The sequence below is a fragment of the Talpa occidentalis genome, unplaced genomic scaffold (genome assembly GCF_014898055.3).
Source record: "Talpa occidentalis isolate TD23 unplaced genomic scaffold, MPIMG_talOcc4v2.1 talOcc4.4, whole genome shotgun sequence".
Classification (NCBI taxonomy): Eukaryota; Metazoa; Chordata; class Mammalia; order Eulipotyphla; family Talpidae; genus Talpa; species Talpa occidentalis.
This window is the reverse complement of record NW_023604295.1, coordinates 57,201,788-57,223,670: the sequence shown is the minus strand read 5'-3', so window position 1 is coordinate 57,223,670 and position 21,883 is coordinate 57,201,788. Positions and strand designations below refer to the sequence as shown.

General features: G+C 41.9%; 2 protein-coding genes across 2 annotated transcripts; both read left to right on the top strand.

Annotated features, from left to right (window-relative positions):
• The first annotated feature begins 10,847 nt into the window (after window positions 1–10,847).
• On the top strand, window positions 10,848–15,477 carry LOC119258136 (uncharacterized). The gene is given in 3 exon segments (XM_037526627.2): window positions 10,848–11,354; window positions 11,451–11,525; window positions 11,802–15,477. Coding segments are annotated over 3 exon segments (4,212 nt in total). The 3' UTR covers window positions 15,432–15,477.
• Window positions 15,478–15,666: 189 nt separating this feature from the next.
• On the top strand, window positions 15,667–17,151 carry LOC119258135 (syncytin-1-like). Its single transcript, XM_037526626.1, has one exon. It carries the CDS (start codon window positions 15,667–15,669, stop codon window positions 17,149–17,151), a length of 1,485 nt encoding a protein of 494 aa, XP_037382523.1.
• Window positions 17,152–21,883: the final 4,732 nt, after the last annotated feature.

Genomic DNA, 21,883 nt, shown 5'->3' with positions numbered 1-21,883 from the left:
TCATTTTTCCTGCAGCAAAAATACTGGTTATTCTGGAGATTAAGAAAAAATTATATTTGTTGTATAAAGGAAGGAAATAGATATGAGGAGTGAAGCAATTTTATTTCTAGCTCTTTTATTTGCTTTTTTTCACAGCAACTCATTTCCAAATTTCAAGTTAGTCATATCCTATATTTCATAAAATTTGTGAGGAATAAAAGGAAAACAAAACTATTTCTACAACATTAAAGGTGTTCTAAAAAAAGTCTATCATTACATTCTTTTTGCTGAATACACTATTTCAAAAGCAAAGCAATCCTGGTTACATGACATCTTCCCTTACTCTTTGCTTTAAGACCTTAAGTTGGCTTTATATTTGTACATTGTTCTGTACATGTGAACTTAAGTTCTAAATATTTCTCTCAATATAAGTCAATACTATTACTTTCTACGATCAGCTCTTCTCAGTTGAAAATGAAACAACATTCTGTTTAGTGTCTTACTCTTATTCTTAGTGTTACATCTGTTAAAAAAAAAGTCACCAAAGTGATGAAGAAAAAGGAAGTTGAGAAAGGAAAGAGCAAGTTAATTAGAAATTGAGATGTATGTATATTGAGAAATATAATAAATATATAATATTTGATTTGGCTGCAAATAAAGAACTGTAGATATAAACCTCTAGAATTGTGTGTACAGAAACCAGTCATGCAAACCGCTTGGACATGTGCACACCCACACAAACACACCCCCCCCCAAAAGAAGCACAGAAACGACATCTTTACGCTGAGCAAAAGAACACTTATTTAAAAACAAAACAAAAAATTTTGGAATGACCTTTGTATCAAACTCAACACAACCTGATTTGTAAATTTTTTAGACATAATTCATATTTTTAATTTGCAATTCTGTAATAGAAACATGATTTTTAAAAAATATTTTACTTTATATAATTCTTACATCATTTCTTATCTTTGCACAATGTATGCATTTTCATTATGGTTATATTCCCCATACAATTGCACCCCCCTTATTTTGACTCTAATCCTTCCTCTCCCCACCCCTCCCTCCCCCCCTCCCATAGTGTGTCTCTGGTTTATAGTTGCTTGTTGATTTTGATTTTTACTTTGTATTGATTAGTCTTTTTCCTGGTCTCTTATTTAGGTTTTCTAAATTCCTGCTATGAGTGAGACCATCCAGTATTTTTCTTTTTCTTTCTGGCTTATTTCTCTGAGCATGATCCCTTCCAGCTCCATCCATGTTGCTGCCAATTGGATGTGTTTATCTTTTTTGAATGCTGAGTAATATTCCATGGTATATATGTACCACATCTTCTTGATCCAGTCATCTATTTTTGGGCATTTGGGTTGTTTCCATAGCTTAGCTATTGTAAATAGTACTGCTATAAACATAGGCGTGCAGGTGCCCTTTGGAATTAATGTTTCTGTGTCATTTGGTTAAATACCTAGGAGTGGAATTGCTGAATCATATGGGAGCTCTATGATTAGTAGGTCAAGAAATCTCCACACAGCTTTCCATAGTGGTTGGACCAGTTTGCACTCCCACCAGCAGTGCAGGAGAGTTCCTTTTTCTCCACAACCTCGCCAACATTTGTTGTTGCTAGTTTTTTTAATATGTGCCATTATCACTGGTGTAAGATGGTATCCCATTGAAGTTTTGATTTGCATTTCCCTGATTAGAAGTGATGTTGAACATTTTTCATATGCCAGTTGGCCATTTGCACTTCCTCTTTGGAGAAGTTTCTTTTTAGCTCTTCTGCCCATTTTTTCAATGAATTATTTTCTTTGTTTTTGTTGAGTTTCATCAGTTCTTTGTAGATTTTTGTGATCAGTCCTTTATCATTAGTGTTGAGTGCAAAACTGTTCTCACAGTTGGTGGGGTTTCTCTTTGTTTTTGTTATTGTCTCTTTTGCTGTGCAGAAGCTCTTTAATTTGATGTAGTCCCAGCTGTTCATCTTTGCCTTCACTATCACTGTTTTGGGTGATGTGTCTATAAAGATGTCTTTGATGTGCATGTCATGTAGTGTAGAGAGCTTTGGCTATTTGGGGTTTTTGGGGATTCCATATGAATTTCATCAATAATTGTTCTATTTCTTTGAAGAATGTCATTGAAATTTTTATTGGAATAGCATTGAATCTGTATATTGCTTTTGGTAGGATGGCCATTTTGATAATGTTAATTCTTCCAATCCATGAGCAGGGGATGTCTTTCCATTTCTTTGTGTCTTCTTCTATTTCTTTTAACAGTGTTTTATAGTTTTCTTTGTATAGGTCCTTTACCTCTCTTGTTAGATTTATTCCCAAGTATTTGATTTTTTTTGTTTCAATAATAAAAGGGATGGTTATTTTTATTTCTTCTTCTTCAGTTTGTGTATAGGAAGGCTACTGATTTTTGCATGTTGATTTTGTATCCTGCCACTTTACTAAACTGATTGATTAGTTGAATTAGTTTTCTGTGGAGTTTTTGGGGTTCTCTATGTATATTATCATATCATCTGCAAATAGTGATAGTTTGACTTCTTCTTTTCCTATCTGGATTCCTTGTATGTCTTTCTCTTGTCTTATTGCTCTGGCTAAGACTTCCAGTATTGTATTGAAAAGCAGTGGTGAGAGTGGACATCCTTGTCTTGTTCCAGATCTTAATGGAAATGCTTTTTGCCATTGAGAATGATACTGGCTGTTGGCTTGTCGTATATGGTCTTTATGATGTTGAGGTATGTTCCTTGTATCCCAAGAATTTCAAGGGCTTTTATCATGAATGGGTGGTTGCACTTTGTTGAAAGCTTTCTCAGCATCTATTAATAATTGTCATATGGTTTTTATATTTCTTTTTGTTGATGTGTTGGATGATGTTGATTGATTTTCGGATGTTGAACCATCCTTGTGTCCCTGGAATGAATCCTATTTGATTGTGGTGAATTATCTTATGGATACATTGTTGGATTCTGATAGCTAAAATTTTATTGAGGATTTTTGCATCAGTGTTCATTAGAGAGATTGGCCTGTAGTTTTCTTTTTTTGTGTTGTCCTTGTTCGGTTTTGGTATTAGTGTAATGTTGGCTTCATAGAATGTATTTGGTATTATCCCTTCCTTCTCAATTTTTTGGAAGAGTTTATGAAGGATAGACACTAATTCATTTCTGAATGTTTGGTAGAATTCATTTGTAAATCCATCAGGTCCTGGGCTTTTGTTTTGGGGGAGGTTTTTGATTACCATTTCAATTTTGCTGCATGTAATTGGTCTGTTTAGGTGTTCTATATCTTCTTTCTCTAGCTTTGGGTGATTGTAGAGTTGTAGGAATTTGTCCATCTCCTCTAGATTGTTGAACTTGTTTCCATATAACTGTTCATAGTAGTTTATTATTCTTTTGATTTCTGCTGTGTCCATAGTGATTTCTCCTCTTTCATTTGTGATCCTGTTTATTTGTGCTTTCTCCCATTTTTGCTTTGTGAGCCTGGCTAGGGGTTTGCCTATTTTATTTATTTTTTCAAAGAACCAGCTTTTGGTTTCATTGATCTTTTGGATTGTTTTCTTAAGTTTCCATTTCTTTTATTTCTGCATTAGTTTTTATTATTTCTTTTCTTCTACTGGTTTTAAGGGTTTTATTGTTCTTTTTCTAGTTCTTTGAGCTTTGAGATTAGGTTGTTTCTTTGAGTTCTTTCTTGTTTCTTGATGTGAGCCTCTATTGCTATATATTTTCCTCTTATTACTGCTTTTGCTGCATCCCATACATTTAGGAAATTGGTGACCTCCTTGTCATTCAACTAAAATATTTTTTTAATTTCTTCTTTTGATATCCTCATTAGTCCAGTGGTCTTCCAGTAGTGTGGGTTTCAATCTCCATGAGGTAGGAGTTCCTTGCCTTCTTTTTATGGTTTATTTCTAGTTTGTTGCCTTAATGGTCAGAAAAGATGCTTGGTATGATTTCAATCTCGATATATCTGTTCATATTTGTCTTGTGTCCCAGTATGTGATCGATCCTGGAGAATGATCCGTGTACGCTTGAGAAAAATGTGTACTCAGATTTTTTTGGGTTTAGTGTTCTATAGATATCTGTTAAGCCCAAGTGCTCTAGATCCTTATTTAGAGCTTTAGTGTCTTTATTTATTTTTTGTCTCGTTGATCTATCCAGTGTTGATAGTGGTGTGTTGAAGTCTCCCACTATGTATGTGTTTTCTCTGATGTCTGTTTTCAAAGATGATAATAGTTGTCTGATATATTTTGGTGCTCCTTCATTTGTTGAGTATATGTTAATGAGTGTTATTTCTTCTTGAAGTATTGTCCCCTTGAACATAATGTAGTGACCATTGGGGTCTCTTTTTACCTTTTTGTGTTTTGAATTCTGTTTTATCTGATACAAGTATAGCCGTTCCTGCTTTCTTTTTTGGTCCATTTGCTTGTAGGATTGTTTTCCATCCTTTAACTTTGAGTCTATTTTTATCTTTTGTAGTTAAATGTGTTTCTTGGAGACAGCAAAAGGTTGGGTTTTGTTTCTTCATCCAGCCTGCAACTCTTTGTCTTTTTATTGAAGAGTTTAGTCCATTTACATTTAGAGTTATTATTGATATGTTAGCATCTGTATTTGCCATTGTGTTTATCTTTCCTCTGGTTTTATTTATTTATTCTTTTAATAATTTTTTTTTGGCCTTCTTTAGTTGTTATTCATCCCTCTGTTGGTTCTGGCTTTAGGACTCCTTGTAGTATTTTTTGGAGCGGGGGTTTAGTCGTAATGAAATTCCAGAGCTTCTGTTTGTCTGGGAAGGTCCTTAATCTTTCTTCATAGAGGAAGGAAAGCGTTTTGGAATAGAGTATTCTTGGTTGGCATTTGTTGTCTTGGAGTCTGTTGACTATGTCCCTCCACTTTCTCCTTGCCTGTAGTGTTTCTTCGGAGAAGTCTGACGTCAGTCTGATTAGTTTTCCTTTGAATGTTATCTGTTTCTTCCCTCTTGTCAACTTCATTACTTTTTCCTTGTCTTGGATTCTTGGGAGCTTTACTATTATGTGTCTTGCTGTATTTTTCCTTTTGTCATGGAAATTTGTTGTTCTTCTTGCTTCTAGTATGTCTATTTTCAGCTCCTTCTTGTTTGGGAAGTTCTCTTTAATTATTTCCTCGAATATTTTCTCTGTTCCTATGTCTCTCTCCTCTCCTTCTGGGATTCCTATAACTCTTATATTTCCTTTCCTCATGGAGTCAGATAGTTCCCGAAGTCTTTCTTCAGTCTTTTTCCTTCATATTTCTCTTTCCTTTTCTGTTTTGGTTCTTTTTATTTCTGTGTCTTCAAGACTACTTACTCGTTCTTCCATTTCATCTATTCTGCTTTCATTGCTTTTCCCAGCGTTCTTTAGCACCTCCGTTGATTCTTTGATCTACTGCATTTCTTTTACTTCCCTCATTAGGGACTCAATTTCATTCTTCTCATCATTGATTATTTTTCCCATGCCATTTTTTACTTTCTTCAGATTTTTAATCATGGCAATTTTAAATTCTCTTTCTGGAAGGCTCAGAAGTTCTTCCAAGTCACTGTTGTTGCAATCCAGTGGGTGGCTTTCTTTTGTGTCTTTTTCCTGAGGAGTTGCTACATTGCAGGTAGTTTTTCTTCTCCCTACTGCCTGTTTTCTAATTTGCCATATGCATTGGGACACTGTGTCACTGGACCTGGCTGGCATCTTTTTGGTGTGCTCTTTATGGGGTTTCAGAAACTGGTAGTCCAAACAAGTCAAATACTGTTATGCCAGAAGTCTAGTGAGGCAGTGGTACTTTGAGTATGTTAATGGTCGCTGTTACAGAATATCTCCTCCTTCTGTGTTTAATTACAAAGGTGTGTCTTGAAGTCCCACAAACTTCCCTAGAGGTGGGGCAGCTGGATTGCACTCTGGGTTCCAAAATCACTGGATCCCCCTCTGGGCTCCGACTTCCTGCCAGGCAGGACCAAGCTTGTGGGGGCCTTCAGCTCACCTCTGACTGCACAGGGAACCTTCTTCCTCTGGCTCTGCAGGGAGCCTTCTGCCAGTTTCAAGTAGTCTTTATTGAAGAAAGGTTCCTTGTTCTAAAATGGCGATGCAGAGACGCTCTCCCCTGCACGCCCGGTCTGCCCCAGCTGTGGATGCCCGCTCCTGATTTTTTTTTTTTTGTACATGTTTGCTCTGATGACCAAATAGAATGTAATCAAGGTCAATTAAGGAAACTCGGTGGTTCCCTTATACATCCCAACTCTACAAAAAGGTACAATCTGATAAACACCAGTATTAAAATGGAGTTTTGTTGGATCTCAGCATAGAACCATGTTCATTTAAAATAAAATGAAATCAGACATAGGAGTGTGTTTTTTTTTCACCCACAGTATAAAGCTTCTGTGACTTCTTTTCTGTTCATTTATCATCTTTAATAGTTGTATGATTCTATGATTACTTTGGGTAAGTGTTCTGTTTGCAAGGGACAGATATTCTCTTGAGTTATCTATGGCAATATGAGTTGGTTTATCAATTACACAATGACATTTCTTAGCACTTAAATCATCATTTCTCAGGGAAAAGCTGAATCTTATTCTGGATACATCAGCAGCTCAAGTGTCCCAACACCCTCTATAGGATTCTGTCATTATGAATACTTAGTTTTCTCTGTCTCCGCTTCTGTGTGTTTGCAAATATATTTCTTCCTTCTTTTTAATCGTTTTTTTTTTTTTTTCTGTTTTTGGAGAATCTGCACATTCTCTTCATTTTGTGTATTTTTAAATTTCTATGATAACATACATCTCCACCTGCACCTGTGTGTGTCTAATTCAAAATTTAAGAGAAGAAATGTTTTGATCAATTAATCATCATCTTTGGTAGGACTTACACTAATACCTGAAAAAAGCTGCCTATATCAGGCACTGGTCTCAACTTCACTCAGTTGAGGACATGGTGCCAGCATCACATAGCATAAAACATGGAGGTCTGTGTATAAAAAATGATCTGCAGTTGCTTTTACCAGAATGAATCTGAGAGTGTGGGGAACACCTATAGTTATGGGTGAACTAAAACAGTAGCATTTATGTATTTCATGAGCTCTAAACATTTTATACGTTTATATGATCATGCTGTGTAACCTACATAATTTATGGAAAACTGTGCTTTATCTCCTAGATGTCCTTGAAGTTAGAAGCACTTAAGAAAACACTCACTTTGAGTGCCTTGTATAGCATTACACTAAGAGGTAAGCAATTAGATATCCACTGATCCCATTCATTTGGGCTAATGCAGTTTTTACAGGAAACTGACTTTCTGATTGTCAAGTTCATTGTGCTTGACATAATAATACACTGCCTTTGACCATTTTATATAAGTATGGAATTAATAAGTTAAAACCTTTTATGGTTTATGGAAAAGAAATGACAAATCATATTGTAGTTAGTTAATTCTTGCTTTGAAGGGGAAAAAGTAAAAGAATGTGTAAGCAAAACACAAATATTTGGTAATGCCTTTATGAGCCCAACTTGTAATTATGTATTTACCTATAATTACAAATTTGCAAAAATGACTTAAAGGTTTGATAAAAGTCCAATAACAAAGAAAACAACTTCCTACAAAAGAAATGCTGAACAGTACCTTTTTTTTTTTTTTGAATGGAAAACAGAGCAGGGAACAGAGCAGGGAAGGTAATAAATATAGTATTATTTCTCAAATCACAGAAGTAAAACTTTTTAAAATGATGTTTCTCAAATAGGATATAAAGAATAGAAATATCTGTAAGTTTAAGGAAGGTTTTGGTAAATTCTGAGCTGGCTAAATATGATAGCAGAATATTTGAGAAATACAGTGTCATACTAATTTTGATTTCAACACTTATTTCCTAAGTGTAAAAATAACATATTGTCATTGTAATAAATATAGAAAAATGTGAGGATTAAACAGAGAAGGAAAAAAATTTAACTAACCTAGTCTCAGGTTTAACCACATCTCTTTTTTGTGTGTGAGTGTACATGTGTGTGTGTAAAATTATGTGACATTGCAGCTACAATTTTTAACCTGATCAGAAATTCACCATTAGACCATAAGAATTCTTGATGTCATAAAAAACACTTGTGAATACATTTTTAATGTGCCATATTTCAAGAGGGCATCCATTTTTAGTAAGTTTCATGTTTTTATTATTTGTGGAAATTCACCATTTTTCATGCTTGCTGGCCATGTATATTTCCTGTTGTGTGTTTTATTTTCTTATGCAATATGTCTTGTTTTTCACTGGGGACATCCATCATTTTTCTTTAGTTTTAGATTATGAATTGAAATGTGACCTTTCATAAGCTAAATATTAGTCCATGAAAGGAGAATTCTGCACTGTAAGATTGTATTAGGATGAAACCTGACTGAAGGACACATACCCTGCCAAAAATTCATACTTATATGCTCAAAAACACACACATATAGAAATACAAGCACACACGTGCTTATCTATATAGAAAATGTGTGTGTTCCTACATCTGTGTGTGCTCATGACTTAGTCAAAGGGAAAAATCAACATCTTTTTCTCATTGCTGTGCTATACTATTTACAGTCCTCAAGAAACCCTTTGTCAACTCCCAACAAGATCATGTTAGCAGATGCTGTTGAAACCCGGTCCATATTCCCTTATTTCTCTGGCGTTTACCAATCCACAATAGTTTTCTCTCTGTGTGAGCCTGCTCGGTCCCTACAAAGTGCAGTAAACCTAGAAATGCTGATGAGTTAAAGCTTCACGAGCAATCCTAAGCCACTAAGGGACAAAAGTTTGTATTCAACCTCCCAGCTTCTTTCTTGTTAGTGAGACAATATTGTTTCATTTTATATACTCCCTAGGGCTTCCCTAGGGAGAGCCACATATGGACAATGCACACTTATTAATGTACTCTTTATTGTTCCTCCTCCCTTCTTTGTCTCACTTCTATACCTCTCACTATGCTTCCTTCTCAAGTGACCTGCTTGTACTGAAAAATCTTGTCCAGGAGTCTGCTTTTGCAGGAATAAAATTATTATGGTTATAAATAAGAAAAGATGGTGGGTTTTTTGAACAGGTCTCCAGAAGAGAACTGGAAGTTTTAGACCAATAAATTTAATACAAGAAGAAAACTGTAATGGCCTTGTTATTTTTGTGTGTGTCCATTGTTTTTACCAGACCTTTAAACACTGCTCTTTCCTCCTCTGGTTCTCACTTCTGTGTTCAGGAAAGAATCTTAGAGCAGACATGCAGTCATGTGGCATGCCCTAGCTTCACCACTAGTGAGTCAGCTGTGGAACCAAGCTTAGCTGAGGTTTCGCTATTTTGTATATGCTCCACCTTGATATGTTAGTCCTTGTCCAGCCGCATTCCGGAGATAGTTTCAGCAGTCACAACCCTCACTCCACTTGGTGACGAAAAAGCAGACCACCCCAGCCGCCAATGAGGGCAGTCCTGTCCATAAATGGGACAGCATCTCTAACCGTCCAATCAGTTTGAAACTGTAACCGCGCGCGCCCAAAGTGCCTTTGTAGTAGCCAATGAATAATTGCCAACTTCTTTCAAAGTTCCCGCCACTCGCGACCCTATAAGATGTCCCAGCTTCCTCTGTTCGGGGCTCTCGACCTCTGCCGTTGCATCGGTGCGTGTCGAGGGCCCGGTCTCGAGCCCGTATTAAACTCCTTTGTGCCCTTGCATCGGTTGTCTGTGTCCTTGGGGGCTGCACTGGTCGACGTGGGCACAACATTTTGGGGGCTCGTCCGGGATCGACGAGTGCAGACCCCAACTGCCGAGCAACCGAAAGGAGTTCTAAAGCGCGCAGGTGAGTTCCAACACTCGCCCAGGTAAGCTTCAAGTCTGCAGACCTGTAGTTGTACTTAGTACCTGTATCTTTTGTACTTTGTACCTGTAGAAGCTGTTTTGTACTTAGTACCTGTATCTTTTGTACTTTGTACCTGTAGAAGCTGTTTTGTACTTAGTACCTGTATCTTTTGTACTTTGTACCTGTAGAAGCTGTTTTGTACTTAGTACCTGTATCTTTTGTACTTTGTACCTGTAAAAGCTGTAATTGTTTGCAAACCTGAAAATCTGTTCAATAGCCGGGTCAGGCTTAAGTGGACGCACTTGAAAGCCGCCGGCGTGGACCGCGGGAGACATCCCCGGACCACATGTTAGGAAGGCCACACCCTTTGCGGGGAAGCAGATACCCCTTTTGGGGGCCTTTTGAAAAATCAGTCTTTGGCCTGTTTCTTGTGACGACAGCCACTGTACTTCTAGCATTTGTCATCATGGGTCAATCACCATCTACCCCTCTATCCGTTGTTTTACAGCATTTTAAAGATGTCAGGTCCAGAGGGTCGGACCTCAGTGTAAAAATAAAAAAAATCCCCTCTAATCACCTTTTGTTCCTCAGAGTGGCCGAAGTTCGGAGTTGGTTGGCCCCCGGAGGGAACTTTTGATTTACAGATTGTCCGTCGCGTAAAGAAAATCATCACCAGTGAAAAAAAAATTCGGACATCCTGACCAACTCCCGTATATCTTAGTCTGGCAAGATCTTGTCCAGAACCCCCCTGCTTGGTTAAAGCCATTTTTGTCGTTACAGGCACAACCCGTACTGCCGGCTAAACTGCTTGGGTCCCACCCCAACACCCCGTCGGCACCTGCGGTTTTCCAAGACTCTACCCCGGAGGAACTTCTATTTCCACCACCCTATCATAACCCTTGTAGTAACCCTCCCCAACTCCTGCGGTCGGCTGACCACCCTCCCCCAGAGGCGGGTGGGGCTCGTGGGCAGGGTCCGGCGGCAGGCACCCGCTCAGTGAAGGCGAATTCCCCGGATTCCACCGTCCTGCCCCTGCGTGTGGCAGGATTGCCTAATGAGCAGGGCAACCAGCCCATGCACTACTGGCCGTTTGCGACCAGTGACCTCTACAACTGGAGAGCACAAAATGCACGTTTCTCTGACAACCCTAAAAACCTTGTTAATCTCCTAGACACTGTTCTATTTACTCATCAGCCCACCTGGGATGATTGCCAACAGCTCTTGCAGGTCCTCTTCACCACTGAGGAGCGAGATCGTATACTGACGGCCGCCAGGAAATTAGTCCCTGGAGAAGATGGCACACCCACCACAAACGCGGCCCGCATAGATTTAGTGTTTCCCTTGACCCGACCTGACTGGGATTTTAACCAGGCTGAAGGTAAGGAGAGACTCCGGGTGTACCGCCAGACTCTAATGGCAGGGTTGCGTGCAGCAGCCCGCAAGCCCACCAATTTGGCCAAGGTAGGGGATGTGCAGCAGGGAAGGGAGGAGACCCCCGCGGCTTTTCTAGAACGCCTCATGGAAGCTTTTCGGCAATATACTCCTATGGATCCGGAGGCAACGGAGAACAGGGCCGCGGTGGTAATGGCCTTTGTTAACCAGGCGGCTCCTGACATTAAACAAAAACTACAAAGAATAGATAGGCTGGGAGAAAAATCTATTCGAGATCTTATGGAGGTGGCAGAAAAGGTGTACAATCGCCGTGAAACTCCTGAGCAAAGAGAAGACCGCATCCGCCAGGAAGAACGGAAGGTAAGGGCGGCTGAAAACGCACGCCACACTCGGGATATGGCCAGAATCCTGTTCGCCGTCACTCAAAAGGACAACCCGGGTAAGCTACACCCCTCCCGCCGCCCCAGCTCCACAGGGACAGGCAGGACCCTACAGCGTGATCAATGTGCATACTGCACTCAAAAAGGACACTGGGCCAAACATTGCCCAAAGAAACGGGGAATAACCTCAAACAACCCCGCCGTTTCTGACACTCCTGTCCTGGTGCTCGGGGGCACAAAAGATGACAGTGACTAGGACCGTCAGGGCTCGACCCTCCCCGAGCCCCGGCTAACCTTAAAAGTGGAGGGGAGACCCGTTAATTTCCTTGTGGACACGGGGGCACAGCATTCAGTCCTCACGGAACCCTTGGGTAAACTTTCCGGTAAAACTTCGTGGGTGCAAGGGGCTACGGGATGCAAGCAGTATCCCTGGACCACGAAAAGATCTGTAGACCTGGGAAAAGGTCAGGTCTCGCACACCTTCGTTGTAATTCCTGAATGCCCGTACCCATTAATTGGAAGAGACCTTTTAACCAAGGTAGGAGCGCAAATCTCATTTGGACAGGAAGGTGTCGAAATCAAGGACTTTAAGGGCTCTCCCCTACACGTCCTCACGATTTCCCTTCAAGATAAGTACCGCCTTTTGGTGGCGCCAGATCACCCACCCCTTTCTGGGTGGTGGATGGAATCTTTCTCGAATGTTTGGGCAGAAACCGGGGGCGTTGGCCTGGCGTCCCACAGACCACCCATTATAGTCCAGCTAAAGCCTGGGGCTGAACCCATTCGGGTAAAACAGTACCCTATGCCTGCAGAAGCCAAGGCAGGAATAACGCCTCATATTCGGAGGCTATTGGACAGTGGTATCCTTAAAACATGCCATTCGTCATGGAACACCCCTTTGTTACCGGTGCGAAAACCACACTCGCAAGACTTCAGGCCGGTACAGGACCTCAGAGAAGTAAATAAACGGGTCATAGATATCCACCCCACAGTCCCAAACCCTTATACCTTGCTGAGTGCCTTGCCACCTACTCATGTGTGGTACACAGTATTGGACTTAAAAGATGCCTTCTTTAGTCTACCACTAGCACCCCAAAGCCAGGAAATGTTTGCCTTTGAATGGCAGGATGCGGAACGGGGCATCAGTGGACAATTAACTTGGACAAGGTTGCCTCAAGGGTTTAAAAACTCTCCCACCCTTTTTGACGAGGCCCTTCATGAGGATTTAAGAAAATTCCGCAGCCGATTTCCCGAACTAACTTTGCTCCAGTATGTTGATGATCTGTTACTTGCAGCGGAAAGTGAACAGGCCTGCCGAACAGGAACAGCCGAATTACTGACGGAACTGGGCCAGATGGGATACCGCGTCTCCGCAAAAAAGGCACAAATTTGCCTGCCCGAGGTAATCTATCTGGGCTACCGCCTCAAAAACGGTTATAGGTGGCTGACGGAAGCCAGAAAAGCTACTGTCTTACAGTTACCGACACCCACCACCAAAAGGGAGGTACGTGAGTTCCTGGGATCTGCTGGGTTTTGCCGGCTATGAATACCTGGATTCGCAGACCTGGCCCAACCCTTGTATGAGGCTACCCGGGAAAAAGTAACTTTTCAGTGGACTCCCCAGATGCAGCAGTCCTTTGAGTCCTTAAAGAGGGCTTTACTGTCTGCACCAGCCCTGGGTCTTCCGGACATTACAAAGCCTTTCCATTTGTTCGTAGATGAGGCAAAGGGCATAGCTAAAGGGGTGCTCACTCAGTCCTTGGGCCCCTGGAGGCGTCCTGTGGCTTATCTGTCTAAAAAGTTAGACCCGGTGGCGTCCGGCTGGCCACCGTGCTTACGCATGGTGGCAGCGGCTGCCCTCCTTTTCAAGGACTCCCAAAAACTGTCTCTGGGACAAGTTACTTCCATAACCACCCCCCATGCGGTGGAAGGAGTCCTCAGGCAGCCGCCAGAGAGGTGGATGAGTAATGCCCGAATCACGCATTACCAAAGCCTATTGCTCAACCCAGAGAGGATCAATTTTTCGCCACCCACGGGGCTAAACCCCGCCTCCCTCCTACCTGCCCCTGACCTGGAGGCCCATCTAGACTGTGTTGATATCTTGGCCCAGGTCCAAGGGTTACGCCCTGATCTGCGAGATAACCCTCTGCCGGATGGACTGGTTTGGTTTACGGATGGGAGCAGTTTTATCCACGAGGGCCGAAGAGCGGCAGGGGCGGCAGTGGTGTCCATGCAGGAAGTCATATGGGCTGAGCCTTTGCCATCCGGGACGTCCGCTCAAAAGGCTGAACTAATTGCCCTAACCAAAGCTCTCACCTTGGCTCGAGGAAAAAATTTAACTGTGTATACTGACAGCAGATATGCATTTGCCACGGCCCACGTACACGGGGCCATATATCGAGAGCGCGGGCTCTTAACCTCCGACGGCAAAGGCATTAAAAACGCTCAAGAAATTATGGATCTCCTGGCAGCGCTGTGGCTACCACGTAAGCTGGCTATAGTACATCATCCAGGTCATCAAAAGGACTCCTCGACTCCAACTCAAGGTAATAAGCGGGCGGATGAGGCAGCACGCCAAGCTGCCCTAATGCCGGTAGATGCCCTGACAGTAAAACTCCCAGACCCAGGGGACCCGCAGCTGCCGGAAGACCCAGAGTATAGTGCTATGGACTTTGACTACATACAGTCTCTACCGGGTGCTTTTTCTTTGGGACACTGGTGGTACACCCAAGAAACTAAGGCCATCTTGCCAGCACACTTGGCCACTGATCTCATTCAGCGCTTGCACCGAGCCACGCATTTGGGAGAGAGAAAAATTCTAACTCTAATCAGGCAATGGAACCTCCATGTCCGGGACGCAACCTGTACCGTGCGACAAGTAGTGGCATCCTGCCAGTCGTGTGCCATGGTAAACGCCACCAAGACAACCGGTGAACCAGGAATGAGGCCGCGAGGAACGCGCCCGGGGGTCCATTGGGAAATAGACTTCACCGAGGTAAGACCAGGTAAATTTGGCTATCGATACCTGCTGGTCCTGGTGGACACGTTTTCCGGATGGCCGGAGGCGTTCCCGACAAGAGGTGAGTCAGCTCGAGTGGTAGCCAAAATCCTGTTGGAAAACATTTTTCCTAGATTTGGGTTTCCAGTGACCATTGGGTCAGACAATGGACCAGCCTTTGTCTCTCAGGTATCGAAATCTGTGGCTTCTGCCCTGGGAGCAGAGTGGAAGCTCCATTGTGCCTATCGGCCCCAGAGTTCAGGGCAGGTGGAGAGAATGAACAGAACTTTAAAAGAAACTTTAACTAAATTAACTTTAGAGTCTGGCGGGGACTGGGTGACTCTCCTTCCCTATGCCCTCTTCCGGGCTCGCAATTCCCCTTATCGTCTGGGTCTGTCTCCGTTCGAGATTATCTATGGAACCGCCCCCCCAACCACACCGCACGGTGCGCAGTTAGCTTGTGATTTGCCTTCTGATTGTGAACTTTTTCTTTCTGTGTGGGCTGTACAGCAGGCTCACCAGGAGGTCTGGCCCCGCCTCAGAGCGCTCTATGAAGGGGGAGGACCTTCTCAGACAGCCCACAAATTTCAGCCTGGAGATCTTGTCCTTGTCCGCCGACACAAGACCGACGGTCGTGGCCTCCAGCCCCGGTGGAAGGGTCCCTACATCGTCCTCCTGACCACACCCACCGCACTCAAAGTGGACGGCATCGCGGCCTGGGTTCATCACTCACACGTCAAGACGGCACCAACTGACGACTCCCAGCTGCAGTGGCGAGCCCGGAAGCATCCCACCAATCCACTCAAGCTGACTCTTCAGGCGCTCCCGGCTACAACCCATCGCTCCCAGACCACTGCCCACGCCGTAAAAAATGACACCAAACTGTAATGTTGGCTACCTACTGTCCTTCCTTTGTTTTCTCCTTGTCGGGGCTGACTGGAATCCCTGCCGACGGTGCATCACCGAAGGCATATTCGGTCATATTCAGAGCAAGTGCTATGTTAGTAAGCGTGCTTGCAGCCTTAAGGGAGTTCCTCTGTTTGTGGCGACCCTGATTAAGGGCACCACCCATGGATGTCCAGGTACAGTGGGAAGGGTGGTCTGTTGGAAGCGTTTAAATCAAATGCCGCCTAAAAATGAAAGTTGCAATCACTGTAAAGAGGGGGGGAGTTTTTCAGCCTATACCTTTGTTCATTCACAGTGCTATGAAAGGTCTACTGTTTATCAGTGCACAGAGTCCAATCAAACTTTCTGGACTGGTATATCCTTAGGAAATAACGCGGGATATGTATGCCCTGTCAAAGCAGGAAAACCCTTTTGTTGGACTCTGCAAACCCACTGGGGGATGACAGATGGTGGGGGTGTGCAAGACCACGCACGAAAGCAGGAAGTTCAGAGGGTTTTTGAACAAGTTGCCCAAACACAGGATCGGTGGTTCAAGCCGATACACATCCCAGGCCCGGTGGGTTCCCTTAAATTGGAAAAGACAGTACAGGCCATGTTAGACTCAGCCCTACAATTTTTAAACAAGACCAACCCAACCCTGGCCAGCGATTGCTGGTTATGTCTAAGAGAAGGACCCCCCCGTTACACAGCGATCCCTGCTGTGTACAACTGGATTAATTGGACAAACCTAAAGGGCCCAACCCATACGTGTAACCAGACCTTGCCCATCAATAATGTCAAGCTCTCCCCAACAGTTGCTCAGATGCCATGCCTTAGTCACAATGGGACCTTAAGAGTGGGTCAAGTAAATAAGGTACTCTGCAGTTCAGTAGTCAGTGCAACTAAGGCGCCCAGTTTTAATGGCTCTGCCTCTATGTGCCCGCCGGCACTGGGCACTATTTTCTTCTGTGGCACCACAGCCTACCCCGTACTCCCTGCTAACTGGTCGGGCTTGTGCATTTTAACATATCTCATGCCCGATGTGGGAGTGGTCCCAGGCAACCAAAGCCTTCCCATACAGCTCATCCAGTCTGTGCCTGCCGGACATAAGCGGGCCATAATTACCCCACTACTGCTCGGCCTGGGGGTGGCAGCCGAAGTGGGGACCGGAGTTGCTGGAATTGGGACCTCTGTTAACCTTTACCAAAAAATTTCAGCTCAGCTGGTGGGGGACATTGGGCGGCTAGCAGATACAACCTTAGAGTTACAGTCTCAGTTAGACTCTTTGGCCGCGGTGGTCCTGCAAAACCGCCGCGGGCTAGATCTTCTCACAGCAAAGAAAGGAGGCATCTGTCTCTACCTGCGGGAAGAATGTTGCTTCTATGCTAACAAGTCAGGAATAGTTAGAAATAAAATTAAGCAATTACAAGAGGAACTAAAACACCGGAGAAAAAAGCTAGAAGACAACAATGCATTTCTTTGGGAAGGCTTAGGAGAATGGCTGCCCTATCTCTTGCCTCTTCTGGGCCCAGTCGTTACCCTCTTCTTAATTCTGTCTATCGGGCCCTGTGTCATTAATCGACTCGTGGCCTTTATTAAACAACGGGTAAACACGGTCCAGTTAATGGTGCTGCGCTCCCAATATGCCCCCTTACGCCAATATAACTCTCCCCAACAACCCCTAAAACAGGACCCCTCCCAATACATAGGAGTGGAGCCCTGACTGTTTCCCCTCATCGCCCACTTTCAGCAGGAAGCAGTTACTGATCAGAACGACGCCCCTTTTCCCTGACTGCAGTTAGGGGCTCCATTCCCAAAAAGGGAGGAATGAGACATAGGGCGAGTTAGGGTGATTAAACAAGTTTCAGGAACAGTACAAAAGAGGACCTCTAAGGAATTTAGGAAGGCTTCAGGGATAAAAACAACTAAAGAAACATCTCTTGTTTAAGCAGAGTAATTCTCATTTGTGGCTGAGAACTTTTGCTGGACCTATAACCCTGTGAATGAACAACAAAATGACACATAATGTGACTAAACGTAACCATAATTCTGAGACTGACTAACTGATAAAAGGCTTGGTAGCTGTGTTATTTTCTTAACTGACTAGCCGTTTTTTTTTCAAAAAAAAAAAAAATGGGGAAATGTGGAACCAAGCTTAGCTGAGGTTTCGCCATTTTGTATATCCTCCACCTTGATATGTTAGTCCTTGTCCAGCCACATTCCGGAGATAGTTTCAGCAGTCACAACCCTCACTCCACTTGGTGACGAAAAAGCAGACCACCCCAGCCGCCAATGAGGGCAGTCCTGTCCATAAATGGGACAGCATCTCTAACCGTCCAATCAGTTTGAAACTGTAACCGCGCGCGCCCAAAGTGCCTTTGTAGTAGCCAATGAATAATTGCCAACTTCTTTCAAAGTTCCCGCCACTCGCGACCCTATAAGATGTCCCAGCTTCCTCTGTTCGGGGCTCTCGACCTCTGCCGTTGCATCGGTGCGTGTCGAGGGCCCGGTCTCGAGCCCGTATTAAACTCCTTTGTGCCCTTGCATCGGTTGTCTGTGTCCTTGGGGGCTGCACTGGTCGACGTGGGCACAACATCAGCTAACTTCTCAGAACCTCAGTTTCTCATCTGTTAAATAAGGTGAAACATCTGCTTCCCCCGCCTCACAGGTTTTCACCAGCCTAAAATGAGATATTTGGGAGAGGGTGTTTTGTAAAGTTTAGCAGAGAGCAAGCACTGGTAATAAAGTTATGCCTGAGCTTTCCATTTCTACCTTACACTTCCTTTGCTGTTAATGTGTTTATGTGTTTGATAACCTAAAAACCACCAGAGTCCCATGTACTGCACTTCAGGACTTGAACTTCATGCAAGTTGTTTACATCCAGTGATGGATACAGAAAAGACAGTCACTGTGGTGCAGAGAAAAGCTCAATTGGTGTTTTCTTCATGGTCTCTGCAGCCACAAGAACCCAACTAGAGTTCTCCCACAAAGAAACCTGCCTAACACCAGAGGTCTTCTCATAATACCTGATCGGTCAGGTAGTTCAAAGCATACAGTTCTACCACTTAAGAGCAGCTGGGGGGAGGAAGAGGGAGAGGGAAGGCTCTGTTACCACATCTTTTTTTTGGAGCCGGAAATTCTTGCTTCCTCTAGAAGCAGCCATCTGGAATCACTATTACTAAAGCAGAGAGATCCAATTACAAGCATGTATTTGTAGGGGAAACTCCTGACAGCTTTTAAGGAAAACTCTCTTCAAGGGAGCCAAGGTCTGGCTGGTAGTTTATCTGTGGGAAATAAACCCACAGGTTTCTACCAAAGAAAAAATGAAATGGAAGGAGAAATGGAAATAAATTAAACCATGTGATTTTTTTTGTCATGCTAATCCTTTCTAAATAAAGGAGACTTTTATAACTTCTTTTTTAAAGATTATTGAATATGGTTTTCTCCCACAGCAGAGGGTGCAATCAAGCTCAAGTTACAAAGCCAGGAAAAAGATGAAAGTTCAGAAAGCTTTAGAACTTTGCTGACATACAGGCAGAGTGGGGGAAAGACCGAAAGACAGGAAATAATGATTACTATTTGTGCTCCATTTCATAGTTTCCACTTTGGTTAAGCTAACTGGAAGGAAACAAGTGATTAGGTTACTTGTGTCATCATTTGCATCAGAAGTTTTATTTTTGAAAAAAAAAAAAAAAACACAACAACAACATCATTACCCTCTCTCATTCAAAGAGAATGAGAATCACTGCCCTATCTTATTTTATACCACAAAGTCAACATTTTTTGCTAAAAACACTGGAGAATACTAAAATCTGCATTGGTATATTCAGTAAGTAGTTTGATCATAAAGGGGCTTGTGACTATTGTTTAAAAAAAAAACATATGCAAAAGCTTTTTTTTTTTTTGTCTTATATGAGTTCTATTCATCTTTTCAAGAGGATCCTTCAAAACACATCAGGTTGCTCTTTAAAAACAAAACAAAACATGTGGTAAACACCTACTTGTGTTAACCACTGCACTGAATGTCAGATACACATGTGAAGTAGAGGTTACAACTTGGTTAGGCAGTTGAAGAAAATAATTTCCTCTTCCTCTGAATATCTCTAACACTTAGGGTCTGACCCAAAAGATTCAACAGTGACACAAGTATTATTTAATCATTGTTTCCAGTGGATTTATCCTTATTACAAATGGTTTTCAGACCTTTTGAAGAATGATACATTGTGGAATATGAGGTTTAGGTATTTCTAGAAGCAAAATCTTATGTTTATCACATTTTATTTGAATGTGACTTCTGTTCACTCTTATGATCATTTTTTAATGATAAAAAATGAAAAAGGCATAAGTTAGTGTCAAATCTCAGTTTGATGACTGTTTGATAAGATAGTTTGTCAGTTGTCTGACTTTAGTATAAAACATAATTTCACAGCTTTCCTATCCAATGTTATTGTATCAAAGGAAAGGAAAGGTTATGGTATCATGGAGAAAAAACTTCTGCTTCATAGTCATAATTGTATAGAGAATAAAGACATGGAATCATTTTAAAGATAAATTTGAGGGCCTCCCTATTGACGCAGCGGTTGAGCGCCGGGTTGTGAAGCTGCCCGCAGCCTCTGCAGCACCGGTTCGATCCCTGGCTACCGGATGAGGGTCCCACATGGCGCCCAGACCTCTCCTGCTGCCCGCAGCCTCTGCAGCACCGGTTCGATCCCTGGCTACCGGATGAGGGTCCCACATGGCGCCCAGACCTCTCCTGCTGCCCGCTGCTCCCCTCAGCAGTGTACTTCGTCACTCTGCCTGTACTACTCTCCTCTCTGGCTCTGGTGAATTCTCTCACCCTCCCATGCCTGACCGTGCCCAGTGCTTGTATAAATAAATAAATAAATAAATCTTTTTAAAAAAAAAAAGATAAATTAGAGAGGTAAAAAACCAGTGTGTCCCAACCATCTGTGGAGAAAGACCAGCAAACTCCCCTTCCGCTCCTTCTGTAGTAATATTTTTATAAAATACATTAAAATGAATTACTAGAACAATGAAAAAGGAAATAAAAATGTAAACCTCATTTTTAACATTCAACTTCAAAAGACAAAATTGTTTTGTCAAATTGCCATGACTGTTTACTTTAAAATGCTAACTGACCTTGTCACTGACTAATGTCCTATAGTGTGTACAGCTAGCTCAGTGTAGCTAGCTAGTTGAGGAAGGATGAGTATAAATGCTAATCCTAACCAGAGAACAGATGCTCACTAAATACAAGCAACAAAATAACTCAAAGAAACAAAAGCTACCAAAAATATAATTCAGGGGGGGTACCACTGACATTTATCTTTTCATGAGATATATGATGAGATTTCTCTTGTGGTAATACTAAGAGTCATCCTTGTGCTCTTTTTATGAAGATTTTAATCGAGGAACTCTCTTATAAGCCAGAAAAATAGACGTTTGCCAGTGTGAAGAATTGAACAGCTGATTTTCTTCTTTCCTTTTTTTTCACTTTTGTTTTATGAAATATAAGTTGTCCACTTTTCCTTACATCCCACTTTTCAGTAACATTTAACTCCTTTGATTATGCAACTCAAGGAGAATTTTTTCAACTTCCCTTGTTTCTGGTATTCTTAATAAACAATCTCTAATTAGCCCTGTGTTTTGATTTTATTAAGTATTGTAGATAGTAGGTAAACACTATTTTATATTAAACACTTTATAATGCTTTCAACAGTTAGTTCAAAAGAGGTCTTATTAACCACCAGTAACAATGACTTTAAATGATTTCCTTAGTATGATAACCCTCACTTTCTTTGACATTAGAGACAGTCAAATTTAAAAATTATAAAAACATGGGTGAATTCAACAAAGAGAAAAATTGAAATGAGCTTTATTAACAAATACCTCGAGTTCAGCAATCATTTCTCCAATAAGTACACATATCTATAAACGATCAAATAGCAACAGAAGTCTTAACATTGCCATCTGGTGGGAATGTTAGCTCACTGATTATACATACATACTAGACATGTGATGAATTAATAGTAGCTAACATCATAAAAGTCTTTTACATAATGGGCATTTACTATATAAATCCTAGTCGAATCAGCTCCTTTTTCAAATGAATCTGCACTAAAGAAGAAAAGTAACATAATTTTACTCAGTTACCTCTACATATTGAAAAATATTTATATATTTCTCTTAATCTTGCTTTCATTTTTTGGGGGAGCATATAGAATTTTTCATCCTGATTACCTATGCGGTCGTAAGTTCAGATAAGTTACTTTACTTTCCTAGGTGCTACAAGAAGATATAAACAGTGTAGAAAAATAAATAAGAGTTGTCCTTGCGTTTCCACTGAATATTTTATTACCGATCATTTATATTAAAAGTAAAGAATTTATTATGATAGGGACTTTTGTACTTTCTGACAAGTGTTAACTGCCTAAGTGGAATGCAGAGCAGGAGAG

Coding starts and splice junctions, on each gene's coding strand:
- LOC119258135 (XM_037526626.1), top strand. CDS start 15,667: ATGCCGCCTAAAAATGAAAGTTGCAATCACTGTAAAGAGGGGGGGAGT.